The sequence below is a fragment of the Lemur catta genome, chromosome 9, assembly GCF_020740605.2.
Source record: "Lemur catta isolate mLemCat1 chromosome 9, mLemCat1.pri, whole genome shotgun sequence".
Classification (NCBI taxonomy): domain Eukaryota; kingdom Metazoa; phylum Chordata; class Mammalia; order Primates; family Lemuridae; genus Lemur; species Lemur catta.
The window spans coordinates 59,062,335-59,082,602 of record NC_059136.1 but is presented as its reverse complement, the minus strand read 5'-3'; the positions used below and the strand labels follow the sequence as shown (position 1 = coordinate 59,082,602).

The 20,268-nt window shown below is 48.5% G+C and overlaps 1 protein-coding gene across 2 annotated transcripts; it reads left to right on the top strand.

The window, feature by feature from the left end:
• Positions 1-12,164: 12,164 nt before the first annotated feature.
• Positions 12,165-19,802, top strand: OSR2 (odd-skipped related transciption factor 2). Of its 2 annotated transcripts, none has more exons than XM_045560404.1 (4): positions 12,165-12,565; positions 16,526-17,294; positions 18,362-18,461; positions 19,227-19,802. In XM_045560404.1, exons 2-4 carry the CDS (start codon positions 16,639-16,641, stop codon positions 19,407-19,409), a joined length of 939 nt encoding a protein of 312 aa, XP_045416360.1. In that variant the 5' UTR covers positions 12,165-12,565; positions 16,526-16,638; the 3' UTR covers positions 19,410-19,802. The 2 variants fall into 2 exon arrangements, with proteins under 2 accessions (XP_045416360.1, XP_045416361.1); XM_045560405.1 differs by having other exon boundaries at positions 12,169-12,565; positions 19,309-19,802.
• The last annotated feature ends 466 nt before the right edge of the window (positions 19,803-20,268 follow it).

The following is a 20,268-nucleotide window of genomic DNA, read 5'->3' as shown; positions in this document are numbered from 1 at the left end:
TGTCAGAACAAAAACAATCACGCTGAACTAGATTACTCTCTGGTATACACAACAATCTCCTCTCCTGGATCTGTTAGCACAAGTTAAGAGCTGAGAACTGTGGTTAAGTATACTTTGTTTTACAAGAAAAAAATGGAGCTCATCAATTGATTTAGCCTTGACTAATGAATGGTCCCTCTCACTCTGTGAATGTTGCTCCCTTTGACCAAAGCACAATTTCAGTAGGGACTTTAATGGAATGAATAGGTAAGTGAAGACTGTACTTAGCAAACCAGATTAGCCAAATCAATCCTGGACATCAGATATCGAAGCCAGATCAACTGGATGCATGGATCCCCAATTGATCTAAATAGGACTCCAAGGTAATTTACTCCTGATAGTAATAATATTTAACAGTGTGAGTGGAAGGGGTAATTTGGGAATCATGCTGAGTTTATCTTCTCAAATTAGGAACAAGTGAGAAGCCAATGAAAGGGAAAAAAATGAGAGAAAACATAATCAGCAGGAAAACAGCTTTTATGATTTGCCATCTGAGAAAAACAAGTAGCCAGGTATAGTCCTTGCTGTTTTCTAAGATTTACCTATTCTTAGTTATTCTTAAGCAATATTTTGGATCAATGGTTCTCAAAGAGCCAATTTAAGGACCTATGAAGACTAGTCACCTGAAGATGTCTACAAATAGCTAGATTCCCAGATCCAGCCCCAGAGCAAGTCTAATGCATGGCCAGGGAAACAGTACTCCCCAGGCTGAGTAGATAGATTGAGACTGGACTTTCAAAATGTTTGGATAGGAACAGACAAGCAATGAGAACACACTATAGGCTTTTAATGCATCAGAGGAAAGTGATTTAAAAGGTTTTTAAGGAAATAATCTGGCAGTAGAGACATAGTAGCCTGAGCAGTTCTTCCCAAATTTAGGCAAATCACCTAGAGACCTATCTGGTTGAAATGCAGATTCTCATTAGGTAGGTCTGGCTGCATTTCTAACCAGCCCCAGGTGAGACCAGTGCTGCTGGTCCTCCAACCATACTTTGCAAAGCTAAGCCCCGGAGGATAACTGAGGCTGGAGTTCTGGTACTCAGAGTCTTTTGATATGGCATAATACTCTGCTAGGATCAAGTTGACATCTTTTCCTGGAGCCAAATTCTAGCTTCAATGTAGATGGAATTGTGAGCCATCACAGAAAGAGCCCTCACCTGAAATCAGGAGTCCCAGGTGTGTACTGTGGAAAAGTCAGCTAGCTTGAGAAAATTACTTTCCTTCTGAGCCTCTGTGGCCACATCGGTAAAATGAGAGAGCTGGATTATGTTGTCTCTAAAATACTTTTAATTCCATGATCCTAAATCCTCTAACCCCAACAAAATAGAATAGTGTCAAACCAACTTAGGTGGCCTTTTCTAACTCTGCAGGTTATTAGGAAGTGTATTATAAAGAGTCAGTATGAATATTTTACATCCTTTGGTATGTTTGCCATAAAACATACATGTCCTTCCTGCATATTAATTGTGTACATTACTATTTAGACATGTAATTACACCCTAAAAGGGGTAAATACATTTGTATGTGGGGCACTGATAAAAGAAAATGTTATTGTATACGGACCGAAAAACATTATACTTTATTTTTAAAATATTGTAAGGGCTGCTATTAACAACTCATAGCTTACAGATGTGTGTAAATCTGCACAAATTGTGCATATTTACTATTTGGAGAAGGAAAAAACTCGGTTTTAAAAATTGTTTGGGCTCTATGTTGTTTTCCTTCTTAACAGAGTGGGGAGCCAAAAGAATTGAGTTATAGAGAATATAAAATAGTTCCTTTAAGGAAATAAATGTATAATAGGAACTATCTAGCCAGTTCTCTCAGGCATGGGAATCCCCTGGGGCTCATGTAAATGTGTATAAGTTTGTCCTCAATGTCACTCCAGATGTTTCTGCAGAGAAAGAATCTCTTTCCACACACACTGGCATCAATACTCCACATGTAGCCTCCATACTCAGACTTGTCCCAAGCCAAGCTGCGTCCTGAAGGATGACACCAGGTGAGACTGGGGAGCCATAGGCCCTTCCCACCACTCTCCCTCTGTACCTGGAAGATCATGTTACTAAATATCCTTCTAGGCTTGGAGGGTAGAATAGAGCCTATAAGTATTAACACAGGACAAGGCTCAGAAGCAAAGTTAACCTACCAGGCAGAGAGGTCAGGCCAGGACAACTTTAAATGGTAATTAAGTCTCTCCACACTTATCTTTGGAGATTGTCCTTGGGCTCTAACTGAGCAGGGCCCTCCCTACTGTGTGTGGGGTCTGCTTGTAGTTTGACTGTGCTCCTCTGGGGAAACTGAGCTGCATATTTTCCCTGCAGCCTCTGGCTACAGAGGCTGTAAAAAGGCCATTCCTGGCTTTTGCAATTCCCCCCCAAGTCTGCTTTACATGGCAACAGGGAAAGGAAGAATCCTGGGCTTCAATATAAGGACTTTTCCCATTATTATGTACTGTTTTGTCTCATTTGTCATCCCATCTCCCAAGGCAAAAATAAAGGGCTTCTGCAGAAGAGCCAATCGCTCGGCCCACCTGACACTCAGGATGTACCTAACAAAAGGAATGTAGCCATGTGGTACAAGTGGCCTTCCCCAACAATCCACGAGAACTTCCCCAGCCAAGCTTCTTTCTAAATTTCACCCACCTTCTTTAGTCACACCTCCCTATTCTAAGCAGAGAGTTGCATGCCAGCAGCCACAACTAAGACTGAACAAGAAAGGGGCAAGTAGTGACAATATGCACAGGAATTCCAAAATAGAATCCTGCCCATGCATATATAATGCTTAAAACCCATAAAAACAGCAAAAGAGATATCCAGAACCAATGACAATGATATGCCAACACATATAAGATAACATATATTATATAAAGAACAAAGCACAAGGCCTAGACATCTTATGGCTGAGACTATTGGTTGTCCCCCAGTATCTATTCTCCCCTTCTTTTTTAGTAATAGAAGTCTGAATTTTAGCTGGGCACATGGTTACTCAGAGTAAAGACTTCCCTTCCCAGTGTCTCTTGTAGCTGGATCTGCCTAGTGACTAGGTTCTTGTTTCTGTGGATTCTCCTTAAAAAGAGGGGGCTTGCCCTTCTTCATACCTTCCTTCTTGCTGGCCAGAATGCAGCTATCTTAGACTATAAGGTAAAAGTCATATCTTGCAGGTGGTGAAACAACATGACAGAAAGAGTCCAAGTACATGATAATCAAGGAGCTATTGACCATATTGGCTCTGGCTTGTCTATATGTATGTCAGTGAAGTCAACTATTCTGTTGTTTGAACCTATGTTATTTTGGATTTTCTGATACACACCTCAATTGTATTCTAATATAATTTCCTTCTTTAAAGCCTCATATGTCAGTAACATCCCAAAATTAATTTCATTATTGTTTCACCAGAGAGTAGCATCCAAAATTGTGGCTTAGAAGTCTAAAAATATCTATTCATTATAGATTCACTCTATATATTCCCTAATTGCAATAAAAATAAGATTATAATAAAATACAATACATACATAATACAGTATTCCTACTTTTCAGTAAACAATTTAAATATAGACATTTTCTCTTGATAAAAGTCTTACTGTCACAGCAGATGACTTTTTATCTAACACTTGTTGCAATGACTTCATTTATATACTCTTGATAACTAGATAATAGGCACTGAGTCAAATGTCTTTCCCCTTGGTCTCCTCTCAAAGTCCTTACACGGGTAAGAAGAATAATTTTGTGCTGACAAGGTCAGTTCATGTTAACGAGTAAGAAAAAAATCATAACTAAGAGCATTGATGTGCATACATATCATTTAACCCTCAGAATATCCTTAATTTGCAGATTCAGAAACTAGGGGTTCAATAAGCAACATAAATTGCCCAACATAATGGAGCTATTAACTAGAGACTTTGGATCCAGGTTTTCTGATGCATACTGTATAATTGCCTAGTTACTTGTCCATCTCCCCAGTAGACCATAGCTCCTCATTCACGGTTGTATCCCCACTACCTACCATGGAGCCTATCATGCTGAACATCCTCAATAAATCCATGATAAATGAATTAACAAGTCTAAAATCCCACTCTGTCATTGCCCCCTTGCTCTCCAAGAGTTCTACAACCTAATGCTCTTAATATAGTGAAGGTCACTCCCAGGCCATATGGCCTGTCAAGAGAATGTAGTCAAGGATGAGACAGAGGGGGGCAGGACTAGTAAACACACCCATATGACACACTCATGTTCTCCTCCACACTCTCCTGGGCCTGGGCGGGCCCACCACGTAGGGCATTTGGACGTGTGCCTCATAGCCTGGGAAACAACTTGCACTGTTTCCTTTTCCTTTCCAGGGAAAGGAAAAGGCAACCATGGTCTAACACGTTAGAAACACTGCTGCCTGGTGTCCTGACATCATAGCATCCACCCAGTCTGATTCCTGGAGGCAAGCCCACTTACCAAGCATGGGACAGGGAGCGTATAGGAGTAAAGGACATGTGAAGAAGGATCAGGTGACTATAAAATGGAGTATGACGTGCAGTCATACTCCATTAAAAAGGCTAAGACATTCAGTGTGACAAGGCATTGTGACTCAGCACATGGGTTAAGATTGGAGTGGGGCCTCTCAGCCTCTCATACTGGTATGTCTCCAGATCCACTGAAGTTGTCTGCATTTTGGGCTCAGAGGCAAAGATAGCAGAGTTCATCACTTCTTGTAAGACCTGGAGTCTCTGAAGCTTCAATCTGAGCTAGTCCCACTCCCAGTTCTCCCAAGGCACTAGGAGGATGGGGCCAATCTAGCCATCTGTCATTTCCTTTATTCTTCTGTCTAGCAAGGGTGCCAGAAAATAAGGATTTGTTCTCTCTCTGTTGCTCCTTACAGAGTTAGGAGGTAAGAACAGGGTTGAGTGAGCTATGGTCACCAATCACAAGGAATCTACAGCTAAATTATCACCTGGAATGATTTGAAATAACATTATTGTAAAACGTTGTCTTCCAGTTGGAAAGCCAAAAGTTAAGCCTGTGCTGGCATTCACTTTCTAATAAATGAGCTGGCTTGAACACTAACTTTCTCTCCTTGACTTATAAAAATGACTAAAAATGTAACAGAGAGTTCAATACATGTTTTAAAGATTGTCATTAAGTAACAATTTAACAAAACCAAGGGGAACCAACTTTAAAAATTTCATGTTCCTTGGCCTCACCCCCACCCCCAATCAGGATTAAAGATCAGAGTTGCAAACAGTAACATAATTGCCTAGTACCTGGCACACAGCAGACACTCAAAAATGTGTTGAAAACAAAATGTATGTGCCTTATGAGTTGGTACCTCACAGACTTTTTGGGGTTTGCTCACTTGGATTGAAGAATACTATATTAATTGTCTGGGGAATATTCACAGGCAAACAGCTACAAGGATATACTACATTTTCCTTTGTTAAAACTTGTATCTGCATTCAAATATTGGCCTTGGCATTTCCTAAGTGCTGGCTGCTTGAAAGTTCCTACGTCAAACTATGTGCACTGAAAAGCAAAATCCTGTTAAGAAATATGATCATGGGTTGTAAAGAGATTATCATGTTCCTGACCACTATACATTTTATATTTTGAAAATCCCTACAAGAAAAAGCCTTTTTAAAATAGCAACTCTGTCAAAGTGGAGCTGAGTACTTCTGTACAATTTATGACTATGGTCAGTATGAAAATTCATTTTTGTTTGTTTGCATTTTAAGTGGCTTCTCTGCACTGACTCACTGAAAGAAAGCTTTTTTTTTTTTTTTTTAAATCTGAAAATAGATGATGACAAGAGGCTTCTAGTTAGACCGGATTTTTGAGGGACTTCACACTGTCTGGTAGGCAAAATGCCTTCTACAGTTCTCATTGCTTACAACCAGAAAAATCTCAGAGGGAAGCAAATGATCCAGTGGAGGTGGCTCTTTGGCTGGCTGAGGACGGAAGTTCCAGACAAGGCCCTAGAGAGAAAGTGAAAAGTGAAATCTTAAGGTAGGTTTATTTGGCATAAGAAGACTACAAAGTGTGAGCTTCATTTGGATTTTTGGTTACTGGAGGTTGGGAGGAAGAGACTATTTTGTACCCCCTAGAGAAAGGTGAAGGGACTTGACCCAATCTTAAGCTGACAAATCAGCAGGTCCAGGATCCGGACTTTAACTCCAGGATACACCTGACCACTGAGGAGAGACGGCAGTTTGGGGCAGCAGAATGCAGAATGGGAGTGGGTGGGAGCCAGTGCACACAGAGTGGGCGAAGGGAACATGTGAGTCAGTTTCAGCTGTTCTCAGAACATCCTGAGCAGCCTCAGGGTAATCGAGGGGCATGAAATCTTCAAGCCTTGGTTCACAAAATCCCTGCTGGTTTTGACACCCTGTCATCGCTGGTGCCACACACTCTGACCCAATGCAGAGAGGATAGGCAGGGTTTGGGCAGTGTGTGTCAAGGTGCATGTGGAAGTGTGTGCAGCAGACACACAGAATACCTATGATGTAATGAAAATGAGAGAATGACATCAGCATGGATGAGGTGGGGAGGCAAGGGTCCCAGAAGGTTAGAAACTGTAAAATGGGATGCAACATTTCCTGAAATCACATTAAATCTAGTATTAGATTATAATAATAAACAATTGGCCATCAAAGGCAAAGGCACCCACACCACTTTCTCTCCCTTGCTCTTCCCCTACTCATCTGTTCCCAACTCCTTTCAGGGGAGGAGGTTGCACCTTGTTCCCCTGGGTCCCCTCAGCAAGTTTCCTAGGATTTGGGAGACACCTCTAGAAAGTCAGATGAGAGAATGAGTGAATGAATAAATAGGTGAATGAATGAATAAACTGCCCTAAGCCAGATGTTCATGGTGCAGTCTTCCCAAGGGACTCGGGAGGGAGAGAACCTGAAAGATAAATCCTGAACGCCCGTGATTGCCCCCAAATGTCAATTTGATCTAGGTCAGTGGTTCTCAAACTTTATTGTGCATTAGAATCACCTGGAGGGCTTGTTCAGCCAGAGGTTGCTAGGCCCCACTTCCAGTTTCTGACTCAGTAGGTGGGGCCAGAAAATTTGCATTTCTAACAAGTTCCAGATGACGCTGTTGCTGTTGGACCACACTTTGAGAAGCGCTGCTCTACAAGGTAACTCTGGACCCATCCCAGCGTCCCAGAGAAAGGAACTCTGCAGAGGGAATTGTAAACTCCAAGACAATCTCTGATCAGGCATTTTAAAAAACAGACCTCAGAGACAGAAGAGCAGACTGCTTAGCTCCGGCCAACTCACTGCTGCATAAGAATGGAGCTCATTGGAAATCAAGATTTCCGTTTGAATTTTCCCAATGTTGACAACTACGTTTACATACACAGTGAAAGCCTAATAAAAATACAGACTTGCAGACTATGCCCTATGCCCTAGTCTTTTCTGAGGATGATCTTTTTTATCATCTATCTAAGATGAGCGCGACAGCCAGGCCAGAGCTACACTGGGCAGGTGGGGCACCCTCCGCAGAGCTTTCTCATGGGATGCTCCTGGGTCTTGCCATCCGCTGCGGATTTCTTCTGCAAACCGACACTGACACCCTGAATTCGAAGCTGTCCTTCGATGTGGGAGTATAGGTGTTGACCTGGCTCTCTCTGGCGAGGCAAACTGCAGGAAATCCTCTGCCCCGCAGTCACCAGGAGGCGAGAGCACGCCCTGTCCCTCGGCACCCAGGGACTCAGTGCCTACACCTTCAGACCACCCCTCGGGACTCACGCCCAGCACGTGCGAGAGCCAGCCTGCCTCTCCCCGGGCTCCTGTCCCCCGACCTCTCGGAACTCTGAGCGGCGTGAAGGCCTTGCTCACCCGCCAAAGTAGAGGCATTTCGAGACTCGCAAGGGGCTGACAGGTCGCTAGGGTGGCCTTGAGTGGGCTCGGGGCTTTGCTGCTACAGCAGCCCAGGCCCTTACCTGGAAAATCTACACCCGGACTAGAGCGGGGTTCAAGTAAGGTTCTGCCCCCAGGCTTGCCCACCCCAGCTATGGCCACGCCTTTTCCCTGAGACTCGGTGTTCGGCCGCCCCACTCCTGGCGACTCAGCGCCTCGCGGGCTGGTGGCCCGAAGGGCGCCCGCCACGGTCTCCCACGGAATGAGGGCGAGCGAGGGCGCAGGCACACGGACAGCTCCCTTGGGCCCCCAGCGCCCTCCTCAGCCTCTCCCTGGGGGCAAGAGTCGATAAGGCAAGACGCGTCGTCGAGTGCCCGGGGCCAGGCGGCCTGGCCCGACTCGGGGAGGCTGGGCATCCAGAGTGCGGAGCGGACCTCAGGTTCCCAGGCGCACGGAGGCCCCCGCGCGATCCGCCTGCCTAGCGACGCGCCTCTCCCCGCTCTCTGGCTCGGGAGAGCACAGCCCCCCCCCGGGGTACATTCCCGACGAGGCTTCAAATGCTGGGGTGGCGTTAGGAATAAGTCGCGGGGAGTGGGACAGCCTTTCCGAATGAGATACCCTGAGAAACCCCTCTTGCATCTCCCGCGCAGCCAAGGTCCCGGGCCTTGGAATCTGCGGACCAGCACCAGACCTCCTGAGAACTCCTACGCTGGGTCAGAACTAGTGTTTTCCCCCTGCCCTGGGGTAGTCAGGGCAGCCCGGAGCGGCATCGTGAGCCTGAACATCCATGTTATAAATCTGCCAGGAGAAAAGTCGCTTGGGGGCCACCGCGTAAGGCCCCCACAAAAGCGCCAACGGCGGGGGCAGAGTGGCTTATTGGCCCAAATAACAGGCTCAAGCCATGTCCCCAGCGCCCCTGCCGCGCACACGACTCTTCTTCTGCAGCAAAGGGGGCCGGGTGAAGGGAACCAAGCGGCGGACCGGGTAGTTGGTGGCCATGCACTCACACCCGGGAGCCTAACGCCTGAGTGGCCGCCCCTTAGCCCGCGCCACGCAGTGCTCGGCCTGTGCCTCCAGGGGGCGCTGCGGCCCTTCCCGCGGGCCGCTGAGTTAGAGCCCGCGGCTGCGCTTTCCCAGCCACACTTCTGTTTGGAGCGCAGGCTCCCATGCGCTTTTTTAAAAGAAAATTCTTAGTCTTTTGGCCCCTTCCTCCGCACCCTGAACTCTGAGCCTAGCGCACGCAATTCTGTGCTCCTCGGGCGTCCTCAACTGCTCTGGAACTAGCGAGCAGAGCTGAACTTCCGACTCCTTCGGGCTTCGGCGAAAAACAGAAAACTGCGGGAAGTTCAAATGCAAAAGGTCCCCGCCCCGCAGGGGCTGTGGAAGGCTGCGGAGGAGGGAGGCGAGTCCCCAGAGGTAGTGGCTGGGATCCCTGGAAAAAAGATAAGGCTTCCATAATTTGTGTTTTAGAGGTTAAACGTTTTTAGGATGTCCATAGCGCGCGGTCAGCGTGGGAGAGGCTCGGAATCAACTCCAGGGAAGTCTGTGTCTGACACCTGCTCGCTGCTTAACTAGCAGAGCCTCCTGGGTGGGCCAGGGGGAAGGGGCCTGCGCGGCGTGCTCCCACCCCACCTCCTCCGTGTTTCCTCTCCAGGCCTTCATCCTTGCCTCCGGGGGCGTAAACTTGCAGTGGTTGGGGTTCAGGCGGCAACTGCTTGCGCGCCCCTCTTCAGTCTGTTAGCCATTTCCCTGGAAGCGTCCTTGGTGTCGAAAGCCAATAACTGCGAGGACAGCAGATGACCGGGTCGGCGGAAATTTCAGAGTGAATCCGCAGCGCAGCTCCCAGAGGCTGCGGGGGGGGGGGGGGGCGGGAGGCCTAACGGCTCCGCGAAGACTAAGCCCCTAGAGCACAGCTGGGCCGCTGCAGACTCCAGGACTTCCCTCTCCGCACACACGAACCCCACAGCTCGCCCGTGGGCCTGGGGCCTATTTTCTGCGCCGGGCGCTGTTGTGGGGGAACTCTGACGGGTGAGCTAGTTGTGGGTGGGCCCCCGCAATGCACGCGCCCTAGACGCCGGCCCGGACGCGGGGCTTGCCTGGTCTGAGCGCGGCGCGGAGGTGGCCTAGGGGAGCCCGCGCGCAGTGCCGCGCCGCGCTCAGCCGCCGGCTCGCTCCCCGCGCCTAGAGCGCACCTGCCCATCAAGGCGGCCAGAGGCTGCCGAGGTGCTGCCGGGCCACGCGGCATCCCCCAAAGCCGGAGTTTGCCGACTCTTCCTACCTTTGAAGCGACCGCAGTGTTCGTGCCAGCGTGGGCCAGACTCCATTTTGGAACTTCGGAGGCTGGGGTGGACGAAGTAAACACGTTTATGGAAAAGCCCGGGCTCAGGAGGTTTGCGGAAAGAGGGCGCAGCTCATGGGTGGTTGGAAATTCTGTCTGCCCCACGGGAAAAGCAGGCGGTTCCGCACCCAACGTACACACACTTAGGGCAGGAAGGTGTGAAGCCCGCTGCTGGGGATTTGCCTCAAGTTTGGTGAAAAGGAAATACGAAGCTTAGGAAGACTCTTCAGGTCGCCACCCGGAGAGTGTGAGTCCTGGGAGTTCTGAAAGAAGAGAAAGTTCCCTCCAGATCTCCCAAATTGAGAAAAGCTGCGGAAGGAATGAGGCGGTTAGAGAAAGGGGACCGCAGGCATCCCGCAGCTGAAGCTCAAGATTGAGCGCTAAAATGAAAGCACCCCAAGGGAGCCCACTAGGGAAAACGTTTTTTAAGAAACTCTGAACTCTTAGGCATTCTACTTCCATGCTATTTGTCAAATCTACTTTGAAGCAGTTAAGTGCTTTAGGCTATCAAACACTCGGCTCTCCATTCCAAGCTCACTTTTTAATCTTTGCGAACTTAAAAATGGAAAGAAGGAAAAAAGATCTACCCTTTAATTGTTTTACCAAAGGAACAAAAAATTCTACCCACCTCAACATAAATGAAATAGAGTTTTATGTTAATAAAGTAATGGCTTGTAGCTTCTGCCTGGCTCCCCAATCACTAACCATTTGACGGGTTTTAGCCTTCTGCTTTTATTTGTCCACTTCCCCGCACGATTGAGATTATTTTAACTGTCCTTTGAGGAGTCTCATTCAAAACCATCCTTTGACGGAACACTTTTGAATGGTGCAGCCTCTTGGCTGGAAAGTCTACGCTCTTCAAAGCGCGGGCTTGCCGTGGGCTAACGCAAATCCCCTCTGGCGGCTCGTTTGGGACGAAGGGCGCTTTGCTTAGTGTTGCTCACGCAGATCTCATCTGAAAACAAGCTGCTTAAAATCAGTATGTGTTACTCCCTTTCTGTCCTTTGGTCGGTCACCCTATTCCCCAGAGTGGCTGAAGCGCGTTCTGCAGTTACACTCACACGAGACCAAACCATTAGAAGAATCTGAAAAATGTATCACTGCACTTCAAATTCGATTAACTTTCTTGGCGACTGAACAATGAATTCAATTTTTGCTGGGAATGAAGGTGTACATGTTTTGAGAAGCTAAAATAGTATTTTCCTAAATTTTTTAAATGGTCTTCACCCATTTCAGATGGATTCTTTATTGTTTGGCAATGGGTTGCAGATGCCCACCCTTTTAACCAAGTTGGTTAACTGCCTATTAAATGTACATTGGCTGATTAAAGCTTATATATTGGAAGAAATTTCTCCTGGGACATTCCACGCGTCTTTGCAGTAATTACGAAATTAGTCAATTGTCACCTCTGTAAACAAACTTTGTTTTTAAAACAGGCGAAAGCAGACTACACAGATAGACATAAGTAACCACAAGTATGCACAAAACTATTTAAAATTGGGGGAAGAGTGATATATGCTGGAGAATATAATCTAGAACTGATTGATTTTACTATACGAAGAAGATGGTTGTAGCAAACGTGTTAAGCCGGTGAGCGCACCGAGTAAAACTACAAATGCTCTTTGGGTTTCTCTGTGGGGTCTTTGAGAAGTAGAGAACCAGTTGATTTTCTAACAGGATAAGGAAAAGTGATATGGAGAAGGAAGGGAGAAGGGGTAGTGTTTGTGCGTGAGTTTTGAACTGAGTCACCTTCGGCTCTGTCTGTAACAGGGATACCTCAAGGAAACCTGTGCCTTTAAGACTCAGTTGCTATCCAAACACAAGTAAACAGAGTGGACCATTAGCAGGCGCCGGGCGCGGAGGCGGAGCCAGGGCGCCTAGGGCCCCGCGCTGGAGCAAGACGCCCGCCCGAAGGGGAGGCGGGGCCGCTACTAAAGCCCACGATTCTGGGCCCCGGGCAGCCTGGGGAGGGACGCGGGCGGGTACTGAGCTCCGCGCGCTTGCTGCCGGAGGGTGATGGCCCTGCGAGGTTGCTGGCTCCGATCTTACTCGGAGTCGGCGGCTAGAGGCTCGCCGAGGCGCGTGGTTCTGGGCGAGCGCTGATCGCCGGCCCCAACCACCCCGGGTCTTTACGCATTCCGCGTCCATAGACGCTGACGAAAACGAGGATCTGTTCTCGCTTTCGCCGCCTTCAGTCCTCCAGATCATGTCCGCGACTCCCGCGGCTCCGCGCGGAAAAAGAAGTTTGCCTGGCGTGGACCCAATGACCTTTCCAAGCTGTGCGCCTCGCTGCCTGGACCGGGTCTGAGCGGCGCTGCCCAGGCAGACCTCTGCCGGAGGTGAGTGTCCGCTCTGGGAAGGGGCTGTAGCCGCCCTAAAGAAGGAAGGGTTTGGGGTGCAAAGGGCACTCAGATTCTCAGCCTGCCGTGCCACAGTTAAGATATTGTGAAAAGAAATCGTGTGGATGCAATCTCCGGGCATTGTGTTTCTCCTTTCCTTGGAACCCCCCGCACGCGCCTCGCAGCTAACACCCAACCACACACACTGTAATAGTATGTACTATTTATTAGTTTTGGGATGTTTAATCTAAACATTCAGCAAGACTTCTTATAAAAGCTGGTCGACGTACGCTGAGATCAAACCCCACAACCCCATCGTGTTTCTGCCCTTGCCCCAGAAAGCCCGGGTCGACCTGTCCCGGAGCAACCGCGCCAGCGCACCGCAGACGGGCCCGGACACACAGTGCCCGCCCAACCTGCGACGCTGAAGCAGCGTTTCAAGAAGGAAATAGTTCAGTCCTAGATAATTCTCCAACCTTGTGCTGGCCTTTTGCTTTTCCTCTCACTCTCCAGTCTTGGCAGAGGGGGGGGCAGAAAGCCAACTGCCCCGGGGCTTAAACGCTTGGATTCCGGAGAAATAGCAACTGAGGAAGGAGTTGCGGTCGTACGAAGGGGAGGGTGGGTAAAGATGTTTGTCGGGGGAGCTCTGGATCTGTCTCCCTACCTGCTAGCAGAGAACAAAAGAGGCTGGCGTTTCCCGGAGCGAAACGGCGCAGACAGATCTTTCTCTGCTAAACAAACTGCAGTCCTGAGTAGAACAAGAAAATTACTCGCGCAGGGGGAGCGAGGGAGCAGAAACAGAACCCAGATTATGCGGAAGGCATCTTAATTTAATTAACTCCTTGGGAAGGCAGAGGCGCTGCGAAGGGACAGGAACTTTGCGACCGTTTTTCTCTATTCACCTGATACAGTCTGGCTTTTTTTTAAATGATCTCTTTAGATCCACTTAGACCATAGCTCTCTGTTTTCTGTAAAATTCTATCGTGGTTTGGACTGAAATTCAGTGAGCCTATGGATCCATCAGCCATTTCTCTCAGGTACCAATGCACAAGTTTTAGCAGATGAATCCTGACTATATTATTTTTAGATAATTCAGTGTAGTAACACCATTACCAAAGAGCAAGACTCCTTATCAAATTACCGTGTACTTTTTTCTCTCCAATGTTTTGAAAGCTTCAGTGAACTGAAATAGGTATGTACACATCTCCCTTGTTAACAGCCAGTAAACTAATTTTACAAAACTTCTGTACATGCCTGGAAATTCCTGTGAAGAAGACTGATGAAAGAAAAGTAACCTCAGCTCCACCGAGATATTTACGCCTTTTGATTGGTTTAAGTTTCTTTCCTTGCAAAATTAAAAGTAACCAATGGTCTGAAACGGGATGGTGGAGAAATGACAGGAGACGGTGATCACTGTTACTGCCTGAAAGGGAGTGTGGGAACTGCATGGTTCAGTTCTACACAAAACGAAAGTACGTTAGAGGTCTGCATTGACTTAAAATATTTTTTTGACACACACTTCCAGGAACTCAAGGGGGCTGTGGAAATCTAAATGTCCTAATTATTTATGGCAAAAGCATTTTGCAGATATTTAGGGTTGTTCTGTTTGTAAAAGGGTTTCAAAAGGACCAATAGTTTGCTCTTCCTTTGTAAAGAAATTATCTGTCCTGCAAATTAAACACATACTACGGAATAGCCCTTTTGTGCCAACATGAACCTGAGTTATAATAGATTCATTAATTTCTGTGTTATGAGCCATTTGGAGAAAAGGGAAGAAAGTTGGTACTCAACTTTCTGGGGCAGAATTAACGTGTAACCTTTATGGCAGAGTTCACTTTGTGCATTTGGAATCGAAATCACAGGTCATGATAGTCCATCAGCTGACAGCCCCCCCCCCCCCACACACACACCCGTGGTGGGAGTTGTGCTTTGCCTGCTGTATTTATTTCTAAGAAATCTAGTCCGGGAATACACCCAAATAATGATTTTGGTTTCCTCTCTATGGGGGAGAGGCCGCTTTTCAACACTAGGGGGAAAATAGTATTTTGAATCTCTGGAAAATCTTCATTAGCCAAAGAGAAGAAAATAAAGGTGTAATTTATTATTTTTAATCGAAGGGAAATAATAAGATAGATTAGCAGGGATGTTAGTAGAATCCTTTTTTCCTGTCTCCCTAGGGAGAGGTCTTGAGGGTTGCCGCTGAGCAAAAAATGAATCGTGATTTGTGGTGGGAAAGTTTTTTACTAATGGGAGTTTACAGTTTCGGTTGAATGGTCTGAGTGAGCCCCTCTGACTGTTACACACCTCTCATTAACTCCCAGCCTGAACTCCCAGACCGCACACCACTAAGCAGAAGCGATTCATTTATAAATCTCTGTCTCTGAGCCGTTCCAAACAGAGGAGGAAGGTGCGGGCCCCACGGAGGCAGCCAGATTCTGCCTTGTCAGAGTGCTCTGTCATTAGCGAAGCCCCCTAACTCTGCCTCCAGACACAGCCACAGGCAATACTTCACAACGTTCTGGAGAAGAAAATTCAGGCGCAGAAAGGGGTGGGTGGGGAGCGAAGGCTGGACGGACTTTCCTACCTTCCAGCTAGGGCCAAACGCTAGGCGTGGTGGTTGGCGGCGCAGACTAGCCAGGCTGCCCCTGTCCAGGAAGAGCCCTGAGCTTTGAGTCCCGCAACCGGGGAGCTGCCCTCCGAGGGAAGGCCCTTGGCCGCCAAGCTGGCAGAGCCCACTTCTGCAAAGGGGCTGGCAGTAGGAGAAGGCGGGCTCACCGCGAATGCAGGTGAGGTGCTCCCAGGAACTCGGGTCTGAAATCAGACCTCTGTGCCTCTTCATTGCCATTGGGGGTGCAGGGAGAGGGGAGCTCCCTGCTTAGGCCCAGGCCGCAGACCCCAGGCGGGGCTTCCCGGTGGCGGGAGCGCAGATGCACACACTTTAAGCCGCACTGTACTCGGCCGCGGTGGCTCCCTAGCAGCTCCTACCCTTTCCCTACCCAGGGAGAGCTTCCCTCTCCTCTGCTGTCTCCAGGGGCCTCCCGGGTGTAGAGGCCGCTCCTCGTGCCAGGCCAGGAAGCAACTCAGGCCTCCCGAGAGCTTGGCGCTCAGTCTAGGAAAGTGGGTTCAGGCCTCGGGGACGTTCTCCGCCCCCATTCCACCTCCTGAGAGCCCGAACCATCTGGAAGGGATCTTGGTGGGGGGTGAGAGGGGAAGCGGCCCCTGGGAAGGAGGAGGGGGCGATTCTAGGCCGAATCCAGCCCCTAAGGTGTCACTTTTCTTTCCTGCGGCCCGCCACCGCTGATAAATGGGACTGAGGCAGAGGAAGGAAAAATAAAACCTCCGAGGTCAGCGCGGGGCGAGCCAGGCCCCTCAGAGGGCCCTCTGGCCCAAGAGGATGAAGCGCGTCCCAGCTGCATTCCCGAAGGCCCAGTGCGGGCGGTGTGAGTGCGGGAAAGGCGGCCGCCAGGCAGGGCGACCAGCGCGGCACGCAGCTGGAGTAACCGCTTCGCAGGGCCCAGCCGGACCCACAGTCCATCCTTCCCCCCGGGAGTTCTGAGGCGCCACGGGCCATTGCGGTTCACTGAGCTTCGCCTGACGGGGTGTGTGGGGGGCAGCTAGGCTGAGTGCTGCCCCCGCTGGGGCCCCCTCACACTCCCGTCTTTTTCTGAGACCTGAGTCTTCCGCTTCCAGCGCGCCCAGAATCCGACCTTACTGTGGGTGTCCAGAAAGGCCGCCCCAGCGCCCCGCTCGCCAGGGTGCCACTTCCTGCCCAGATCTCTGTGGGAACTCGCCGGGCAGGTGCTACGCCATCCCCTCTTGGCCTCTCTTGGGGGCTCTTAGAGTAGGGTAGGGAGGGAGACTTAGAAGGAAGATGTGGTTACTTGCGCGGGCACCAAAAGCAGATGGAGCCGGCTTGGATAATCGTCACCGTCTCTCCCTCTCTTCCCCTGCCATTTTTAGGGCTTTCTCTACGTGCTGTTGTCTCACTGGGTCTTTGCCGGAGCCCCACGCCCTCTCGCCTCTCAGTCCTGGAAGAAAGGGGCGGCCCCCTCCGCCTCCCAGCATCCCAGAAAATGGGGAGCAAGGCCCTGCCAGCGCCCATCCCGCTCCACCCATCGCTGCAGCTCACCAATTACTCCTTCCTGCAGGCCGTGAACACCTTCCCTGCCGCGGTGGACCACCTGCAGGGCCTGTACGGTCTCAGCGCTGTGCAGACCATGCACATGAACCACTGGACGCTGGGGTATCCCAACGTGCACGAGATCACCCGCTCCACCATCACCGAGATGGCGGCGGCGCAGGGCCTCGTGGACGCGCGCTTCCCCTTCCCGGCTCTGCCCTTTACCACCCACCTATTCCACCCCAAGCAGGGGGCCATTGCCCACGTGCTCCCAGCCCTGCACAAGGACCGGCCCCGTTTTGACTTTGCCAACTTGGCAGTGGCCGCCACGCAAGAGGATCCCCCTAAGATAGGAGACCTGACCAAGCTAAGCCCGGGGTTGGGTAGCCCCATCTCAGGCCTCAGTAAATTGACTCCGGACAGAAAACCCTCCCGAGGGAGGTTGCCCTCCAAAACGAAAAAAGAGTTTATCTGCAAGTTTTGCGGCAGACACTTTACCAAATCTTACAATTTGCTCATCCATGAGAGGACCCACACGGACGAGAGGCCATACACGTGTGACATCTGCCACAAGGCCTTCCGGAGGCAAGATCACCTGCGGGATCACAGGTGAGGTGGCGAAAGAGATGGGCTGAGGGAGGGAAAGCGAATTTGTCATGGATACCGAGTCCTAATAGACATTCCAAAAGTCACTAAAATCACCTCTGATCTAGAAAATACCCCCAAAGACGCCCCCCCAGCCCGCTTCAGTTACCCCCAATATCTACCTTTTTTTCTCCCAGCAGGCCCCTGCTGCGTTCTTGTTCAGGATGAGGGAGGGCCTTTCCCCAACCTTGGGCAGGAAAAATCTGGTGGGTTGCCCTTAGTCCTAGGATCGGTTTTCCTGTTTCCTCCTGGTAGGAAAGGTGGGGGGGAGGGGAGCAGGAAAAACCGAGAGACCCTGGAGTCCTTCACATGATGAATGTCGGTCCTGGCTGCCAGTCCTCGCTACTGTTGGACCACTTTGGAAATCTGCTTGGTCTACCTCTACTCGGTTGCCCTGCCCCGCCCCCGTGCACCCCAGATCCTGCCACGGGGACCCTTCTTTTAAGCTGTATTTGTGGGGGTCTTCAGGTCACTGAATTCAGAAACAGCTCCCACCTCCCCTCCACAATCTTAAACTCTGCATTAATAAATGACAGTCGAAGGAATACTGTAACGTAAGTGTTTTCAACTGGTAAAAACTTCCCAGGAGTGGGGGGGAGTTATCTTTGCGAACTCTACCTACTGGTCTCAGAGATGGGACTTCTGTGCCCATCCTCCGCGGCTGTTAAGGGATTCGCTAAAATCAATCTCCCTAAACTCAGCCTTGCCTGGAATCCTGACTTGGCCGGTTTAAATCCCAGAGAAAACCGTAGAGGCCAAGAAGGGCTCTTTCGGCACGATTTCGAGCTCCAGAATACGCCAGAGAGGGCGATCAAGTGTAGATAAAGCCCGCCGGCCGGTGAATGTTTTGAAGAATTTGTTAGTTGAAGTTAACCATAAACAGAATTACACAGAAAAAAAAATCTAAAAACATAAATAATGGAAATCATATTTCTTTTGTTCTTCCACAATTTCGTTTTGAGTAATTGTCAAAAGAAACTCTTCACTGTCAGGGTAAAGCCATTTCAATGAAACCTTATATCGATTTTCAGGTATATCCATTCCAAAGAAAAACCCTTCAAATGTCAAGAATGTGGGAAAGGATTTTGTCAGTCTAGAACTCTAGCAGTTCACAAAACTTTACATATGCAGGTAAGTTTGGTTTTTTGTTTAAAAACTAACTAGTTCATTTTATCATTATTCCTTAACAAAAGGTGTTCAATGACAAGGTGTTTCTCTTAAAAGGGTCTACTTAGATTAGTTCTCTAGAGAGGAAAAGCAGCACTCTTAATTTTTTAATACATAAAAATCTGATTTAACATAAATGCATTTATATATTTTTCTTAAAGAACAGACCACTTGGTTTATTGTAACTCCTAATTTTAGATATATTTTTTTTTTCATCCAATCTGCCCTGCATTTAAAGCTTTCGTGTTTGGGAGGAAATAAAGGTAATTTTGATAATGGAGGCATGGTGAAATCCCATACGCTGTCTTTCCCAGGGGCCTCATAATTTGTAGCTTTCATAACATTGAGGAATAGTTTAATTTTCCAGCAAAGAGGAGCCTTATTACCCGGGAGAATGTCGTTCCTTAAGAGAGGATTAGAGTTTTTCCTTCCCTCTTTTCCTGCCTATGACATGGTGATGAAATGTAAAGAGCTGGAAATCACAAAGCCCCCCGTGGTGGCCGCGGGTCTGCCTCCTCCCTTATCAGTGTAATCAGGCCTCTGTGTGTGCCTGCATGTGTGTTTTCGTGATTGGAGGATTAGGAGCACAGATTTGTTCCTGCAAGTCCCCTCTTTTGTTTTCATGGAGTGTTATGTTAACGCTTGTGATACCGATAAGACAGAAACTATTGAGAAGGGTGTAGTTGTGGTGTGAAGGATTAATCCTTTGCTTGCTTCACATCTGAACAGGAATCTCCACACAAATGTCCCACATGTGGAAGAACCTTTAATCAGAGAAGTAATCTGAAAACTCACCTTCTCACCCATACAGACATCAAGCCCTACAGCTGCGAGCAGTGCGGCAAAGTGTTCAGGCGAAACTGTGATCTGCGGCGGCACAGCCTGACTCACACCCCGCGGCAGGACTTCTAGAGAAGCCCAGGATCTGTCCCGTGCCGCCGCTGCTCCCCTCCCCAGACACCTCTCCACGTCTCCTTCTATGGGGGTCCCACCCCCAACCCTTCACTGACCCCAGCTCTTCCCTTGCTGCAGCCGCACCTGTAGCTCCAGGGAGTTAACTCTTCTTCTCCAGGACTGAGAACTGTAGAAAGGCACACACTACATCCCTTCACAAAGAGCATATGCTAGTTTCCTGTAGATATTCACAGCTCATTTTAGAGCTCTGTACATAATGTCGTGGGTCTTTGTTTCGTTGTTTTGTTTGTTTTTATATCTTGTTGGATGCACCTAGATATGGAAAATGGAAGCCAAATTTATCTTTAAAGACTGTATTTTCAAAATAAAATGTTTTCTTGTTTGTTTCAACACTTCTGCAAAGTGTCTTGCTATTTAACTTCTGTTTTTCTCTAGATTGTAGAAGAGTAGGCTGCCCCTAAAAAATTCAATATTAAAGGATATTCCTTATTCCTAGGTTTTAAAAATAGGACTTCTCAGAATCCTCTTCCTGAAACTTCAGCCCTTCCCTTTTTGCACTGTGGCATTTTGGAATTGGACAAATCTCTTGATTTTTCAAACATACAAAAATTGATAGCCCTGAGGTTTTATCCCCTTTTGTTTATTCCAATTCCTTGTGTATTATTCCTTGAGATAAAAGCAATCTATTAATCATTATTAAAAACATGCAGCTTCAGTGGTTGCTCTACCAGAAAGCACAGGGTGAGAAGCAGTGTAAAGCAGAGGAGGGAGCTCGCCACTTCATGTTTTAATAGTCCTTGGCCTGTTTTCACAGTTTATGACAGGCAACTTCTCTTACCATTAGACTTTGAACACT